Raw genomic sequence first — 18,995 nt, 5'->3', positions numbered from 1 at the left:
GTTCTAGTTAATCATTACTTCATTTTTATTTGCAACAATTAAGTAAATCCACATTAAACAAGTGTTGGAAACTGTATCAAATATTTATTAACTAAGACATGATAGCTGATGAGATCATAAACTCCTTTATAACTGTCCAGTTTTCACATATCATGTGATGAACCCTAAACCCCTAAGCCTCCATAAAACTGCCTTCTTTTGCAACCACATGACTTGTTCCATTCTGACAAATGGATAAACAGACAGTAATCTTTCTTTACACAGGCCATAGCTGTGGAGTAAGTTTTAGGAGATGCGAAATCCATGTGCTGACAGCAGATTGTTACAGGGAGAGCCAGTAGAGTTCCCCTGGTTTTGATGCAGCTTTGCTTTGACAGGGGGTGTTCTGTGGGACTCCCACTGGCTTCCCACAGAGGCTGCAGGACCTTTCGGCCGCTCCGTCACCGATCCAGTGATCCGCTTTGACAGCTCTTAGTGTCTCAGCTTCACCCTTGCATGTTCGTGCACTCTAATTTGCAAATAGCTTCTCCCACCCGGGCTTTTTCCATGCATGCACTCGTTTATACTGGGGGTCACTCAGAATCCTAGAAGGGATGGTACAGTGTTCATCTGTCAGACGTGAATGTTGGAGGTTGACTACAGGATGCTGGGAGCCTGTTTCATAACTTTCCTCCATGGTCAAGTAGAGCTGACATGTGTGTCCTATTTTACCGCTCAGACAGAAACAACTAACCCTGCGAAGACATGACTTAGCATTACAAGTGAGGGTGCAACAATGACTAGCACTGAATCTTCACTGACAGTGGCTCTAAAAATATCTGTGGATGCAACTTCAAATAAAATACTGCAGAATAACATGAGTTGTGATATTTTACCCACCTGGTTGCCCACCAAGAGGAGGTGTTCTCCTAACAGAAAGTCTTTCAACATGTCCTCCATCACCATCATGTGCTACAAAGACATACACATGAGAAAAATCGGTGAATGAATCGGTTTGTGTATTCACACACGCCTTTGAATGCAGTTATACACTGATGTCTCTTCTTCTCATATGCTTCTACTCTGAAAACAGGTCATTGGTAAAGTAAGGCACCCTCTCATCCCTTTCTTCCACTTTTTCACCCTCCAACATGTAGAAAAGGGGCAGGGCGAAGACTGAGAGCAGGAGGACATGAATCTGGGTCGCACGGCGTTATTCTGCTTGCCAGAGGATGTCAGGGTGTTTTTTCCTGTGTTGGCCTGTTTCTGGGCATTTTGCGGTTTAGTGACACGGGGCGTCGCTGACCAACACTAATGACAAAGTGAACAAAAACTAGCATATCTGGAAATGGCTGCAGTCAAACTCGGCAATGCTGTGCATGCTTTATCATCCAGTCTTAGAGGGCTGATTAAAGTGTTCATTTCTAAAATCACCTCAAGTTAAAGTTACAAAGTGGAGCGCAGGGGAATGAAATCATCATACAAGCAGAGGCTGAAAAACAATCACAACTTATGAGCATGAACCCTACGAACAAAGAAACCTAAATGGAGCATCAGAAAAAGTTTGGGAATATTTCCCCCCCAACAGGCAGGATCTGCTTCTGTGGAGAGCCAGGTACATGTTCAGGCTATTCCACACACTGCTGTCTTTCTGGAGTCATAGCATTGATAAAAACAGAAGACCTGAGCTCTATACCCCCATCTAGGTCTGCAACTAAGAATTATTTTGGTAACTGATTTATCTGTCGACAATTTTTTTCGATTAATCAATTAATAATCTGATAGCAAAAGGTGCTTATAGAAAATTATTTCACAGAATTTGAACCAGGTGAAGATAAAACTATGCCACTTGAGAAGTTCTGGATAGAGCATTTTTACAGAAAAAGAAAGTTTTGCATCTTAAATGCAAAACATGTATATTTTTTGTGCAATTTTGGCCTAATTACTGCTCTGAGTTGGTTGTTCTTTGAGCAAATGTCATGTTTTAGAATGAGTATAGTCCAGATTATTTAATTACTAAATTAGTTTAAATTAGTTGACGATTATTTCAATAGTCGATGAATCACGATTAATCCGATTGTTTCAGCCATACCCCCGTACACTGTTGCATATCTGCGTTGCATTTCAGTAGCGTTTCTGCTTTGCCTTCCAATGCATTTGGCACTGTACCTTAAGCAGTTTGTAAAATTTCAAAGCATGAGCAACTTGGAGATGCACAGAGACACCACTGCAAGAGAGTGGTGTCTCCAAGTTGAAATGTTGCAATAATGACCAAATAAAACTACTTAGTCTCTTACTACTCTATGCAAATGCTCTGTAAATAAGAGGTCACTCAGCTTGGCATGCTGAATGCTTGGAGAGGCTCCAACTGACGACAACCTGACCTAATTTCTCACTAATTCAGCTGATGATTATCTGAACATTTTGGGGAACTGTTAAAGCATTGAGCTGTAACCCCCAGATGGTTAGTTGACTCTTATTTATGGAAACAAATGAGAAACGAGACGGTGATGTCACTGCAAAAGGACCTCATCCTGATGCAGTTGGACACAATTTTTTAAACCTTATCCCAACATACACAGAATCAGCTTAACTGAAGGCATGAAACGTGACTACTTCAAGGACATGAGTAGAACAAAATGTGTTTCTCCCTATGTTTAGACCATGCAAGCTAGGAAACGTGTAGTAGTTTTAATCATCAAAGCAGAAGACATATATGGTGTTGTGTCTGCACACCCAGATCTGCATGCATCCTGTGTTAGCATACTCGAGTCCAGTGGTGTCCAAAGTCAGTCCTCTAGGGCTGGTGACCTGCATGTTTTATATGCTGCCCTTATTCAACACATCTGAATCAAATTAATGGTTCAATAACATGCAAGGAAGTAATTTGGCCATTTGAATAGCTGTGTTGGAGGAAGGACACATCTAAAACCTGCAGGACATCGACCCCTGGGCACTGTTCTAGTCCAAATATTTGAGCTCTGAGCAGGTGTGTCACTTCTTACTGTTGGGTTACTTTTTTAGATCAAACTAGGTATTGTACAGTATACGTTTAGAAGTAAGTTTTGAAATGATTTATCACGATCCCATTTTTACATTACAAAGCCTAGAATCTTCACGAGGCTGTGTGGGCTCTTGAGAGCCACTGTGCAAAGCAAGTAAAAGGTTTAAAAGGCAAAAAGTGTAAAGATTTGAATTGGAGCCATTTCCTTGTGACATAATACAAGCAATCAGAGCTCACACACATCTTACTGAGGAAGATTTTATTGAGTTACCCAAAGGGTGCAGCAAACAATATGTCCTCAGGAGATACAAGCGAGTACCAGCTCTCAAAGCAACATTTTTTTTGAGGACCTCAAGTTGTATAAGTGAACTCCAACACATTGATACACATACAGTTTAGATCTGTTTACAGTAATTAAGTGACGAATGCTCAGAGGGATCTTTCTGTTTGACACAACAGTAAAAACTAAGACTAATGAGAGTATTTCTAAAGTTATGTCCTGGTGATACATCTCCCCTCTTGTTCCACATGATCATTCTCAGATCTGACTGAAACAGTGGTATGCAGTGTATCAGGTTGTTGTCTGCTGTATTACCTGAGGATTGTCATAGAAGAGCACGTCTGGAACCTTCATCTTCTGGTTGGGGCTGTAGATGGGAGTTGACACTTTGCCGATGGTCAACACACCTTCCTGAACCACACCTGGCGGAATATAGAGAATACAGTCAACCATTACAGCAGGTAAAAAGAGCACTGGACATGTCAATGTTCCCTCTGTAAATATCTTTTTTATATTTCTATTGACATAAGGTTTACAGCAGATGTTGTTAACAACCCAAGTAATCCACACATGAAAAGGAATCAAAGAAAATTAGTCCACACTAGAGGATTATGGGTAAGCCCACTTCCTGCAAAGAATACTGGGAAAAATGTGATAGCGGCATGTGTTGCTCTATAATCTCTCCACACCAGCTTTGGCAAAAACACAGACAGAACCTGGCTTTTAGACTTGTTACTGAAAACAGTCTGGATGCTTCTTATTGCCTTTAGTTGAGAATGCAAGGCATCTCCCCACAGAAAGGCAGTAACTTTTCGTGTCCTGCAGAACCAAAGTGTGCTTAGGCTTAAGGTCCTGTACTGATGAGTAGACATTCTCCTGCATGATATTTTGTTAGAGACAAAAATTCATGATTCTGTCAATTATGGAAAGTCATGCAGGTCTTGAGGAAGCAAAGCAGCCCCAGAACCTCACAATACCACCACCATACTTGACTGTAATTCTAGGTCAGTTTTAGATCAGACATAACATGACACACACCTTCAAAAATGTTTCTCTGTGGTCAGTCTATGACATATTTTCCCAATTTCTTTGGTGATCATAAAGATGTTTTTGGCAAAAATGAGACAGGTCTGTGTGTTCTTTTTGGTCAGCAGTGGGTTTTGTCTTAGAACTCTCCCATGAAGCCAATTATGCTCAGTCTCTATTTCTTACTGTTAAATCTTGTTAAAACTGTTTGGTTTACTAGCATCTTAAAGTCCTACAAATGGCTTTGCAACCAGTTTTTTATTTGTAAAAAAAAAAGTCATGCATAATTTTTGTTCAACTTTACACTTGTATACCACTTTGTTTTGGTCTTTCACACAAAGTTCCAATAAAATGTATTTATGTTTGTGGTTGTAATATGACAGTATGTGGAAAAGTTCAAGGGGTATGAATACTTTCACAAGCCACTGTAAATTACACATCATGAGGCTCAGGTAATAAACAAATATAAAACAGGAAATATTTGGCTCTTATAGTTTATAAACATAGAATCAAAGAAATTAGAAAAAGAATTATAGAGCTGCAACTGTTGTGGTTTTATTGCTGTCAAAAAATAGAAACTGAAATTCTAAAAGGTTTTTCCTTGAAATGTTATAAATAAAACGTTTTGAAATCCAACAACAGTGAGTGGAACTCACATGTGTAGTCACGTGTTTGCCCAGCAGGATCCGGAGTGTCCTGTATAGAGCTGCTGGTGAGGGACTTTTCTAAAGAGGCCCGAGCCAAGCTGGGCAGGAACCTGAAACATAAAAAAAATGGTTTAACTCCAACGTAGCTCCAAACACACAAACTCTACAAGACCCAGCACCAATAAGGGAATACAAAATAAAAATATACAAAAACTTTTTTTATGGGCATTTATTAGGAGAAGATTTCTCTTTTAAAATCACAGTAAAAACTAACTGCGGCTAACAATTTTAAATTTCTCACTGCATACAAAGAAAGAGTTATTTCCTCCTTACCAGGGCTTACTAAAAAGAAAATACAACCTATTAAAAATGCAACGAAAAACACAAGGCAACGATGCTAAGGTCCTTTGGCTACAAATCGAGCCCAAATCATGAACCCTCCACTCCTTTACTTGATAGGTGGAAAGAGGCCTTTGTGCTAATTTGCAGTATTTGGCAATATTTAACTTCTCTTCTGTTGAAGAAGGAAGAAACATTCCTTAATAAATAGTTTTTCCCTGAAATCCCTTCTAAACAAGCCATACTGCAGCCCTTTTTGTAAATGTACCTTCACAAACCGATATAACTCATGTTTTTATATATTTATTTTTTGTAACATTATAGCTTTTGGCAGAAAAATATGTTTTTTTAAGGTTATTCATGATTCAGTATGAAATTGGACCAGTTATTTCTGTAGTGAAGCTTTAGATATCCCCTCCTTGAACCACCAACTTAACATGGTGGAAGGGTCTGAGTGCTTGAATGACCCTAGAAGCTATGTTGTCTGTGTCTTAAATGCCCCTGACAGGGTCTCCCATGGCAAACAGGCTCTGGGTGACAGGTCAGACAAAGAGCAGTTCAGACACCTTAATGAGGACTATTACAACAAGGAACATGACGTCGCCTGGTACGGCAGAGCTGGGGTTGGGACTCATTGGCGAGCAGCTGGTTTACTCCCGGGGAGACCCGGCCGAGCTAAACCTGAAGGAAAATGCGAGGCCATCCCCTAGTGGGCCCACCACCTGCCCCCTGCTGGTGGTGCAGGGGGGCAGGTGGACTCTCTTCTACTGGGCTCTCTTCTACTCTGGAGTGGCCCGCGGGGAGAGGCGGGCGGGTTGGGGTGGGTTGGCTTGTTGCACCCAAACTCAGCCGTCTCGTGTTGGGGTTTACCCCGGTGGATGAGAGGGTAGCTCCTTGCGCCTGCGGGTCGGGTATAGGTCTCTGACCGTTGTTTCGGCCTAAGGGCCAAGCAGCGGTGCAGAGTACCTGGCCTTCTTGGCATCCATGTCGGGGGTGCTGAATAGCCCCCCTCACGGGGACTCAATCATTCTGCTCTGGGTCTTCAACACCCACATGGGAAAAAAGTGACACTTGGAGGGGTGTGACTGAGAGGAATGGCCTCCCTGATCTGAAGCAGAGTGGTGTTTTATTATTGGACTTCTGTGCTAGTCACGGATTGTCCATATTGAACACCATGTTCAAGCATAAGGGTGTTCATTAGTGTACTTGGCACCAGGATACCCTAGGCAGTAAGTCAGTGATCAACTTTGTAGTCATGTCTTTGGACCTTCAGCCGCATGTCTTGGACACATGGGTGAAAAGAGGGGCTGAGCTGTCCACAGCTCACCACATGGTGGTGAGTTTGATTCGCTTGAAGAGGAGGAAGCTGGACAGACTTGGCAGGCCCAAGCGAATGGTGAGGGTCTGCTGGCAATGTCTGGTGGAATCCTTGGCCAGGGATGTATTCAACTTTCACCTCCAGGAGAGCTTTAACCAGATTCTAGGGGAGGCTTGAGACATAGAGTCCAAGTGGACCATGTTCTCCGTGTCTATTGATGATGCTGCCGCCCGTAGCTGTGGGCATAAGGTCTGTGGTGCCAGTTGCGGCGTCAATCCCCAAACCCGGAGGTGGACACCGGCAGTACGGGACGGCATCAAGCTGAAGACGTTTTATCGGCTGTGGTTGGCTTGTGGGAGTCCTGAGGTGGCCGATGTGCCACAGCCCAGGCAATGGCAAAAACTCGGGCCTGTTCAGTGAGGCCATGAAGATGGACTACAGGTCTCGAAGCGATTCTGGCAAACTGTCCTGTGCCTCAGGAGAGGAAAGCAGTTCTTCGTCAACACTGTTTGCAGAGGGGGTGGGGAGCTACTGACCTCAACTGGGGACATTACTGGGTGTTGGAAGGAGAACTTCAAGGATCTCCTCAACCCTGCCGTCACACCTTCCCTGGTGGAAACAGAGACTGGGGACTTCGAGTTGGATTTGTTCATCACCCGGGCTGAAGTCACTGAGGTGGTCAAAAAGCACCATGATGCCAAGGCTTCGGCGGTGGCTGAGATCCTCCGTGAGTACCTAAAGTCTCTGGATTTTGTGGGGCTGTCGTGGCTGACACGCCTTTTCAACGTTGCGTAGCGTTCAGAGAGAGTGCCTCTGTACTAGCAGACCAGGTGGTGGTCCCGCTTTACAGGAAGAGGGACCAGAGTGTGTGTTCCAACTACAGGGGGATCACAATCCTCAGCCCCCCTGGTACGGCCTATGCTAGGGTATTTGAGAGGAGAGCTCGGCCGATAGTCGAACCTTGGCTTCAGGAGGAACAGTGTGGCTTTCGTCGGCCGTGGAACACTGGACCATTGTCAGACAGATTGATGCGGCTACCGCAGTGATGGGGACACTATGCCGGTCCGTTGTGGCGAAGAGAGAGCTGAGCTGAAAAGCGAAGCTCTCGATTTACCAGTCGGTCTATGTTCCTACCCTCACCTATTGCCATGAACTTTGAATCATAACTAAAATAATTATATCCCGGATACAAGCGGTTGAAATGAGCTTCCTCCGTAGGGTGGCCGGGCACTCCCTTAGAGATAGGGTGAGGAGCTCGGCCATCCGGGAGGAGCTCTGAGTAGAGCTGCAGTTCCTCCACATCGAGAGGAATCAGTTGAGGTGGGTGGGTGGGTGGATGGATGGATGGATGGATGGATGGATGGATGGATAAATAGATGTAATGATACAATACAAACAATGTTCACTATAAAAAAACCTGTTTCTCATCTCTAAAATCAGAGAGGGTCAAAAGGTTTGTGAACACATGGTTGTTACGCTGTGTGTCTGCAAGCACCTGGAGAGACAGGCCTTATTGACAGCATGAGCGATGCTCTCCTCGGGGTACTGGGAGAGACGGCGACAGATCCTCAACAGCTGTCTGGTTGAGAGAGAAGAGGCCAGAGACTGCGCCTGAGGAGATACACCCTATATGTTACTCTGATGACATCAAGGGAAAACTGATAAGATGTGACAAACTTACGGTGGGGTCCTTGGTCCGACGGAGGCTGTCGGTGAGGCGCAGCAGCTGCTCCGCTGCTTCCTTAGGAACATTGGGAGCCTAAAAATTAAAAAAAAGAAATAAAAGTGAGAAAAACTGAAGAAGTGAAGACAAACAGAAAGAATCAAAGTTTTTCGTGATTCACTCACCAGTCCGTGTATGAGGCGCATCTCCTCAGCTTTAGCCAGAGGTGTGACAGTGTGATAGAGGAACATAGTGAGAAGCTCTGGGCCAAGCCACTGCTGCTGGCCTCTGTTGCTGCTGCTTGAGCTGGCACCCACAACAGGGGGCTCTGCCAGGGCCAGCACTCTGAACGATGGGTGGATGGGAAAGATGGACCTGAAAACACACAGACACTTGATAACAGCTGCACACCAGCAGCAGAGAAGACACGCTTTCCAACATCTGTTTAGCCATGTCTAAGCTGATGATGTGGGAGGAAGGTTCACATGAAGAGTGTGTGTGTGTGTGTGTGTGTGTGTGTGTGTGTGTGTGTGTATTCATGTGAGTGTCCCACCCAATTTATGTCCGGGTTGAAAAGACGAGTTCTGACAGCTGGCTATGAGCTCCTCTGATTCAAAAGGACAGCAAATCCATTTCCATCAAACCACAGAGACGCCCACACTGGATATATTTACTCTACTGAGGGCCAAAGTGGGCTAACCATCATCTTCAACACTGGGTGAGTGTGGGAAGATGTTTCACATATGAAATAAAAAAGAGGTGCTTCAAATATATATATACAGTGCACAAAGAGACAGACAGATCATTAGTCACACTGGTTTTACACACACACACACACACACACACACACGCATGCACGCACACAAACACACACACAAATGCACACATACATAATGCACAGTGTTTGCCTGCACCACAGTAGCAGTCGAAATGGAAGTGGGTTAAATTAACCCAAATATCCCACCACAACCCTGCAGCCTGGCTGGCCTTTTAGAAGCTGAACACACAAAAGGTGAATGTAAAGACCTTTCATCAGGCAAGACGAGGGCACATTAAACACGAACAACAACTACCTAACCAAACCCCAACATATTAAAAGTACATTATCTAAAAATGTAAAATAGTGCTGCACAGTTTTTTCAACAACAGGTGGCGTTTTAGACATTTGGACAGAACTTGTTCCTGTTTGCTATATTTCTTCATGCTTTGACCTGTTTTTGGTCTGAAAACCACAGATTCATTTCATTTTCAGGACTAACGGACCTTGTATATCCACCTCCCATATTGTCACAGCCGTGTGCTGCTAACCTGTCTGTTTGGATCTATGCATACCTTTCTTGCAGCTGCTGGTCGCTAAACTGCAGCTGCTCCTTCAGCGTCTGGTATCTGTCCCACTGCAACAGCCTGGTCCCATCATAAAGGTCCAACTCCCTGTCATGCAGCAACCTGCAAGACAAAAAACTGCGGGTTGAGCTGAGACAACCCATTTGTCATTTACTGATCCAGCCCTTCAAATAAGGAAAATACCAACCCCAAAGCGTGATTTCTTCAGGAATGAGGGGAAATAAATAAATAAACCGGGCAGTACCTGGAGAGTACAGCCAGAGTTCCCAGGTTGACCCTGTGTATGCCATCGAGAATCAGCAGCTTGCCTTCCATGGCAGCAATGACCACAGGAGACGACCTCCAAGCTGTGTCTCCATTCGGGAGAGTGTACCTCTGCTGCAGAAGGTCCCTGGCTGTCATGTCCTGGAAGGCATGACACAGGTAAAGGAGGTCAGATGGACAGCATTAAAGTAACTAGGAAGGAAAATAAGAACAAACAGGCAGTGAAAAGGAAGAAAAACTGTACAAGAGACCAAGAAGCTAAAAGGATGGCATGCCTACCTAATACAAAGTCATGTTTGAACACAACAGACTCATTACAAGCTGAAAGATGAGAACTGCACAGACTTTATCAGTCTTTATATTCTTCGCTTTTAAGCCTGAATCATTACTTTCAAAAGCCAAACAGTTAGTTAGTTAAGATCCCATTGTGGGTAATGTAAGAGTCAGGTGGCCTCAGCATTCATAGACCTGCCTGTCAACCATGAACCAATACCTCAGGTTAAAAACAGCATGAAGACCGAGCAACTTACCATAAGGACAAAGGTTGTGGGAAAAATACAAATCAGGGAGCTAAAAAATATTCCAATATTAGTCACATTAAGTCCAATATTAGAAAAACAAAACCACAGGAAACCTGCCAAGAAAGAGTAGTCAACCAAAGCAGGGCAAGCATGGCGTTCATCAGAGAAGCAACCTGGAGGACAAAGACATTCGCTATGGTGCTGAGCTACCCTTCTGCAGAGGTTGAAGTATCCGTCTGCATGACCACTGAAAGCTGCACAGATCTTTGCTCCATGGTAGACTGACCATCAACAAACACGGATTAAAGACAGCTCCTAAATCATGTGGAAGAGCTTAGCTCCTGAATGGTTTTAGACATGGAGGATGACAGCATAATCCTAATTCCTCTCATCATGTTACGAATACCACCAAAACAGGTAAAAACAGAAAAAATATGGATACTGCAAAAATAAAATTCTTTCAGACATTTTTTTAATTTGTCCAGAACGAGCAGCAACGAGGTTCACCTTCCCACATCAACAGTGCTTCAAAACACACGCAATTTTGAAGAAAAGGCTAAATTAGGTTATAGGAGCTCATGGAGACCTACATGAAGAAGCTTCCTCCTGCAGCAAAAAGTTCATGTAGATGGACTTGATTGTAAGGGGAGGAGTTGAATAATTATGCATGTTTTCTGTTCCTTGCCTTCTTTCGTCTTTATTTCCCACAGAAATGTTAACAGAATCCAAACAAGCTACAGTGGGCCAGTTTATGACAGATTAAGCCTTTGGACCTTCAGATGCATATATTTTAGAGTATTGGTTATGTTACCTTCAGAATTAAACCCTACACTGTGTTTATTATTTAGTTTTATTTAAAAAATCTCAGTATTTAGGTTCATAAAAAAAGTCTACATTTTGGTGGCCAACTCATCAGAGAAAACCATTCCATCCCAGAATACTGAAAACGATACAAATATCCTCTCCCTGAGTAATGCTGAGGAACTTCAACATATCTTGGTCTCCTCTAGAGTGGATTATTATCATGGCAAACTGGCGGGGTGACCAGTCAACTGACTTAGCAGGTGGTACCAGATTAACGACTGGTTCTGCAAAGACCTTGTTCTCACCATGTTGGCTTCCATACATTGGCTACCAGTAAAACCTTGACTTGGATTTAAGATCCTGCTCATCACCTATCCATCAGGCCCTCAGTGGCCAAGCACTAACTTCCATTACAAATTCAGTTAGCAAAACGACTGTTTACTTGGTGTCCCAGGATTTACAAATTCAGAGGCAGCACATTTAGCTACCAGACTCCTCTTCAGGGGAATGAGAGGATATGAGAGTCTGTCACCCTCTCAGTGTTTAAGACTAACCAAAAAACGCATCTTCTTAATCTAGCCATATATTTAAATTATTTTTTCCATTTTATTTAACTGCATTTTTAAGGCAAAATCGGCAGAACTGCATTTACTTTCCAATCTCTGTACATTATTAAAAGAAAACAGCAGAATACAATGATGATTAATTTAATATTCAGGATTTCAATTAAAGACGAAGTGTTTAAAAAGCACACTGGAAAAAAAACCTAGAGTCTCTGCACAGTCAACATCTGGGTCACAGGGAAGAGCTAGTAGATGGACACAATAACTGTAAACAGCAACAGCCCACACAAAGAAATGAGCTTCGTGTTGATTTGTAGGCTTCATCCAACAATATTTTGGTTGAGAGACAATTAACATATTCTAACAGATTCTGGAGCATTCTCACCCAGTCAAACCAACTTCCGTAAAAGAAAATGTATGTATTCCCTTCTTATAAAAACCTTTTTATATTATTCATTTCAAAGGGAAAACAGATTTCCTTTACTAGATATCCTTAATTTGATATCGCCTTTACTCTTCTTTTGATGAGCCATGTAGCTTTTGCAGCACTAAAAAAAGTTTAAGGGAGCATCAGCATGTTATCTGGTTGAAGGCAAACATGTAGAAGCAGAATGGTTCATGGCGGAGGTGGAAGACAAAACATTTGAGGTGTGACAGGAAGGCTGTGGGTCAAAGGAGGGTGTGATGTCTGGTTGGCAGTGAGTAGGAGAGGAGGATGCGAAGCTTGTTTCTGAACTGAACCTATTGAAGAATGTGTTCAGTTCATTGGCTCTGTCCAGACCTTCATTGGTCTGATCATCCTTCTGCTTGAAGCCTGTGATCTTCTTCATCCCTGACCACACATCTCTGATATTGTTTTGCTGGAGCTTGCTCTCCAGCTTCTTCTTGTACACCTCCTTGCTGTCTCTTATCTTGACTTTAAGTTGCGTCTGTATAATCCTCAATAATTCTCTGTCTCCCTCTCTGAAGGCTCTTTTTTTCTTGTTAAGCAGGTCCTTCAGGTCACTGGTGATCCGAGGTTTGTTATTGGGGAAGCATCTCACGGTTCTGGTGGGGATGATGTTATCCACACAGACATTTATATACAGGTCCTTCTCAAAATATTAGCATATTGTGATAAAGTTCATTATTTTCCATAATGTCATGATGAAAATTTAACATTCATATATTTTAGATTCATTGCACACTAACTGAAATATTTCAGGTCTTTTTTTGTCTTAATACAGATGATTTTGGCATACAGCTCATGAAAACCCGAAATTCCTATCTCACAAAATTAGCATATCATTAAAAGGGTCTCTAAACGAGCTATGAACCTAATCATCTGAATCAACGAGTTAACTCTAAACACCTGCAAAAGATTCCTGAGGCCTTTAAAACTCCCAGCCTGGTTCATCACTCAAAACCCCAATCATGGGTAAGACTGCCGACCTGACTGCTGTCCAGAAGGCCACTATTGACACCCTCAAGCAAGAGGGTAAGACACAGAAAGAAATTTCTGAACGAATAGGCTGTTACCAGAGTGCTGTATCAAGGCACCTCAGTGGGAAGTCTGTGGGAAGGAAAAAGTGTGGCAGAAAACGCTGCACAACGAGAAGAGGTGACCGGACCCTGAGGAAGATTGTGGAGAAGGGCCGATTCCAGACCTTGGGGGACCTGCAGAAGCAGTGGACTGAGTCTGGAGTAAAAACATCCAGAGCCACCGTGTACAGGCGTGTGCAGGAAATGGGCTACAGGTGCCGCATTCCCCAGGTAAAGCCACTTTAGAACCAGAAACAGCGGCAAAAGCGCCTGACCTGGGCTACAGAGAAGCAGCACTGGACTGTTGCTCAGTGGTCCAAAGTACTTTTTTCGGATGAAAGCAAATTCTGCATGTCATTCGGAAATCAAGGTGCCAGAGTCTGGAGGAAGACTGGGGAGAAGGAAATGCCAAAATGCCAGAAGTCCAGTGTCAAGTACCCACAGTCAGTGATGGTCTGGGGTGCCGTGTCAGCTGCTGGTGTTGGTCCACTGTGTTTTATCAAGGGCAGGGTCAATGCAGCTAGCTATCAGGAGATTTTGGAGCACTTCAATCTTCCATCTGCTGAAAAGCTTTATGGAGATGAAGATTTCATTTTTCAGCACGACCTGGCACCTGCTCACAGTGCCAAAACCACTGGTAAATGGTTTACTGACCATGGTATCACTGTGCTCAATTGGCCTGCCAACTCTCCTGACCTGAACCCCATAGAGAATCTGTGGGATATTGTGAAGAGAACGTTGAGAGACTCAAGACCCAACACTCTGGATGAGCTAAAGGCCGCTATCGAAGCATCCTGGGCCTCCATAAGACCTCAGCAGTGCCACAAGTTGATTGCCTCCATGCCACGCCGCATTGAAGCAGTCATTTCTGCCAAAGGATTCCCGACCAAGTATTGAGTGCATAACTGTACATGATTATTTGAAGGTTGACGTTTTTTGTATTAAAAACACTTTTCTTTTATTGGTCGGATGAAATATGCTAATTTTGTGAGATAGGAATTTTGGGTTTTCATGAGCTGTATGCCAAAATCATCCATATTAAGACAATAAAACACCTGAAATATTTCAGTTAGTGTGCAATGAATCTAAAATATATGAATGTTAAATTTTCATCATTACATTATGGAAAATAATGAACTTTATCACAATATGCTAATATTTTGAGAAGGACCTGTAGTCGGTCACACACTCAGTCATGGCATTGATGTCCTCTCCATGTGGCTGGCACAGTGCATCCCAGTCTTTAGCCTCAAAGCAACCTTGCAGAGCTTCTTCAGCTTCCTGTGATCTTCTCACAGTCCTCTTTATTACAGGTTGTCTCTGAACATGGGGCTTATATTTGATTTGTCTAGAGGTCTTGCTTTAGATATGTATGAGTATTTGACATTTGCATAAAACAAAACCAATGTTTTGTTTTCTCTAGTAGAGCAGTTGACAAACTGTTGAAAATGTGAATCATGGTTAAAATCACCAGATATTGCCACAAACACATTAGGGTGTTGTGTCTGTAGCTTAGCAACAAAAGAGCTGATGACATCACATGCAGCTAAAGGTGGAACATAAACTGTTGCCGAAATAAAACTGGTGAACTCTCTGGGTAAATAATTTGGTTGAAAACCTACTGCTAACAGATCAATATTTGGGCTGCAGAGATGATACTTCACAGTAACATGTATTGGATTACACCATCTGTTGTTCACAAGTACTGCTGGTCCTCCTATTTTGTATTTGCTGCTCATCTTTAAATCTCTGTCTTCTCATATGGGCAGAAAGCCTGGCAGAGAGACACTGGAGTCAGAGATATGATCCTGCAGCCATGTCTCAGTGAAACACATAATACTGAATTCCCGATACTCTGACAACTTGTTTCCCAACGCTCTCACATTGCCCATCAGAATCAATGGAAGAGATGGTTTGAACTTGGGCCGTCTCTCTCTTCTCTTTGCTCCTGCTCTGCATCCACAGCGACTCCTTTTCAACTCATCAGGGATTTTGGGTTGCAGTTAAAGTATCATTCGAGCATTTGAGATATTAACCAGCTGCTCCCAGTTGTAAAAAAACCACCCTGTTGCCATGGTGATGCATCATGATAAATGTCCAAAAGTAAAACGGTATCAATAAAAATTCTTCCAGCTGCACAGCATCTGATACCAGAGAAGATAATCATCCAAAAATAATTTTTTATCCACCACAAAAAGGAATCTAAGTTCTTGAAAACAATTAATCAGAATGAAAAGTAACAGAGCCAACCTCCAACCTGCTGCCACATTGAGTGGTGCAATCCTAGAATGCGTCAGTGACCTTCTTAGTGTATTGCTTCATCTTGGGTGGCTAAATAGCCAGCGCCAACACCAGAGAAGCTGCAGGTAGAACCAGAGCATGTATTGAAGTCAAAGGCAACATCACCCACAGGTCCAGCTCTACCTCTTTTGTACCAGAACCTCTGGAGTGGTAGCCTTCACTATTTTGACTTTTTTGTGCAGGGGCACATATGCAAAAGCTGAAGAGCAGCAGGCATATCCATGAATTCCTGAACACATCCTAAAGTATCATGTTGACCTATAAGAAGGCAGCAAAGCTGGACCAGGCCATTGGCTTCTGAAGGTAAAAGTTATGTGCTGGGTTGTTTTTTTTTTTATCATTACAAAATAAAGGTAAACACTTCTGAAGATCCATCAATCAATTCATCGTCTACACCTGCTTTCCCCTGCAAGGTCATGGGGGGCTGAGACACACAGGACAAACAACCATGCACACATTCCCTGCTAAAGACAATTTAGAGAAACCAATTACCTAACAGATTTTGATCATGTGGTATTTGTTTGGCCGTGGGACAGTGATAGTGATGCAGTGTAGGACTGAGTGGTGTTTAACTTAAGCAAAGAAGCAACATCAGCAGTGTGGTCATTTTTTTACTGCGTCAAAAAAGTAGGAGAAATATATATATATACATATAAAAATATCAGTAAATATTGGACTCTTTGGTCATGGATTGCCTGAACTATGTGACAGATTTATCTCATCTAGTCTCGCCTAATGTCTAAACTTGTTCATTTAGGAACAAGTTACTCCATCATAATCCTAACATACAGATTCTGGTTTTCCTCCATTTAAAAAAAAAATCAAATATCTGAAGACGAACATTTTTAAAAATGAAGACAAATAATATCACCATGAAAATGAGAACAGAAAGCAGGGGGTATTTTTCCATCATGTCCCCAAATGATCTGACCCAGCTGCTAAACAGGATAGCTCTGCTTTACAGATAACACTTAATGGGACTTTTTCTGTTCGGGGGGGTCTGCTGAGCAAGCCTGCCATATTTAATATCATGCTAACATCTCACAACAGCGTTTAAGGGTAGAAGTGGGAAGACAAGCACAGTTGGACACTTTGTTCTAGGCAGTGGTTGCTGAGCTGCAAACTATCACATTCAGATTCTCCTTAGAGAGCAAATAACTGTCCTATTCCAATCAGTAAGGCTGATACTACTGACAGTGCATTTAATTCAACTGAGATCTACTCAGGACTCTTCAACAAGTGTGCTGCATATGTAGCCTGGTCATGGAACAGCAATCAAAGCCAACATGTAGAAGCTTGTGGGCCTCATAAATCATCAGAACCATTATTTCTACATGGGAAGATTTGATTGTAGAAACAAAATTTAGGAGAATCTAAGTTGTTTATTGTATGCTTAGAAGCGAGGCTAAAACTTATAGCTACAGTTCTGGTGCTCACTGAACCACTGAAAAGTAAATTAATCAAAGAGTTAGTTAACATATAAAGAGGAGGTAGTAATTTTATAAAAACATATAAGTAAAGATAAGCTCAGTAGAGACCAGCAACATCACAGAAATGTTCTAACATTCACAGCAACACTGTACAATATCATCGCAATATCAGTGTGTGCAGAATTCATATCACGAAGGACTGTTTGGTGCACAGTAACTGTTGGCTAATATATTCCAAGTGTTATATTTAGCCAGTTGGACAGAGTCTCAGCAGCAGATGTTCACATTGGACACTAATGACATTGCCCAAAAGGCTAAAGGTCACAGAGTGATGGAAGCACAGATGAGACAGAGAGGAAAGAAGAAAATAGGCAGATTACGCACCTGATATCATCATCACAATATTTACCATTATCGCCAGTGCAAGATTTCCTTATATCATACAGGCCTAATTCACAGATCTTTTAGCAATGTAATAAATGTTATTAATTAATTAACACCTGATACATATGTCCCAAAGAAGCCTTAATCACACACGGCAATGCCTTATTTCTTCAACAAGTATCCACAGAGGTTTTTCTTAGCGTCTTAGAACATAAATGGTTTAAAACCCTAAAATAATGAAGGGCTTACTCCCTCTTTCACAACAAAAAACTGTAAACAGACAATAACATGAACTCTACTACAGTTAAAGTTAACAAGTTTGATCCAATATGAATAAATTAAACTGTTTAAACAGAAAAAAATCAACAAATTAATTAAACTCCATCTAAATGTTTCCGGTTAATTAAAAAAGACTTCTGCCTGTCCACTAGGTGCTTTTTCTGGGATACATTTGTACCCTGGTACTTTGTTTTTACGCTGGAAATACAGGGAGTAACAATGGCCCCAGAGAACTACCCCAGTTCCTGGAAAATGTTTCTTTAGTAGAAATGTGCCTGCTGTCAGTACTGCTTTCACAGTTTAAAAATGACCCAAAGCACCAGATTTAAAGGAAAAAAAGACATAACTTCCTTATTTACCTGGTAGAGCATCACCGGCTCTATGGTGTAGCCCAACATCTCAGCGAACTCTCTTGCAATCACTGACTTCCCACATCCCTGGAAAACATAACAATTGGAGAAATCTCAGACAATATTCCTTGTGGGTGCTATGTGTGTGCATGCTGTATGTCCTCTACCTTAGCGCCTATAAGACACAGGTCCTTCACCATGTGCGACTGCATCATCTCAGCCAGCAGCTGCGAGTGGCTTGGTGTGTTAATGAAGGTGAGGCTGCTGTTGGGCGGACGCAGCTCTTTGCTGCCCGCTGGAACCTGAAATTCCATAACCACAAGCAATCAGCTTCTTCAGGGAGGGAAGAAATGTGACCATATCTGTTTCATGGCCAAGGCTTTTTGAAGTGACACAAATGTTTCCTGGCTTCAGCTATTGTTTACTGAAGAACAAGTCAAACCATTTCATAAGCTCCACTGGCTTTTTAACAAATAGATCCAACTTAGGAAAAAGGTCTAAATTTGCATTGCTAACTAAGTTTGCCAATTGCTTTCTTCAGTTTGCACTGACATGCACGAAATCAGTTTCTGGACCAATCATTCCTGTCCTATTAGTGCTCAGAGGTTCTCTGTCTGCTTTTTGAGTTAACTGGAAACTGCATCCAAAACCAATATTCTGACCTTTGAGCCACTTTGTTGTCAGTTTGTAACCTTGTGCTCCATCATGCTGGAAAATCCAGAGATTATCGCCAAGTTTTTCCTTAACTGTTGGAAGAAGTAACCTTTCAAGGAAGCTTCGATCCCACTCTTTATTTAAGCAGTGTTCTTGGGCAGAACTGTGACAAATGGCACTCCCTTAGATGAGAAGTGACTTCAAACATGGACTGGATATGATTCACTATTAGAACACAGAACTTATGTTGGATATTCTGGAATGCCTTCTTCCCTACAGCTGGACCTCTCCCCTTGATGTTCTTAATGATTCAGACAACTTCGC

General features: G+C 42.4%; 1 protein-coding gene across 2 annotated transcripts in view; it reads right to left on the bottom strand.

The window, feature by feature from the left end:
- Nucleotides 1-18,995, bottom strand: part of vwa8 (von Willebrand factor A domain containing 8) — a 135,555-nt gene that overhangs the window by 92,561 nt on the left and 23,999 nt on the right. For both annotated transcript variants that reach the window (XM_047370333.1, XM_047370334.1), the window contains exons 11-20: nt 18,185-18,319; nt 18,027-18,104; nt 9,845-10,005; nt 9,589-9,702; nt 8,442-8,631; nt 8,275-8,352; nt 8,089-8,204; nt 4,946-5,046; nt 3,579-3,685; nt 880-951 (exon numbers count right to left, since the gene is read on the bottom strand). In XM_047370333.1, coding sequence (XP_047226289.1) covers nt 880-951; nt 3,579-3,685; nt 4,946-5,046; nt 8,089-8,204; nt 8,275-8,352; nt 8,442-8,631; nt 9,589-9,702; nt 9,845-10,005; nt 18,027-18,104; nt 18,185-18,319 — 1,152 coding nt within the window. The remainder of the gene's footprint in view (nt 1-879; nt 952-3,578; nt 3,686-4,945; nt 5,047-8,088; nt 8,205-8,274; nt 8,353-8,441; nt 8,632-9,588; nt 9,703-9,844; nt 10,006-18,026; nt 18,105-18,184; nt 18,320-18,995) is intronic.

This window comes from Girardinichthys multiradiatus, chromosome 7 (genome assembly GCF_021462225.1).
Source record: "Girardinichthys multiradiatus isolate DD_20200921_A chromosome 7, DD_fGirMul_XY1, whole genome shotgun sequence".
NCBI lineage: Eukaryota > Metazoa > Chordata > Actinopteri > Cyprinodontiformes > Goodeidae > Girardinichthys > Girardinichthys multiradiatus.
This window is presented reverse-complemented; position numbering and strand designations above follow the sequence as displayed.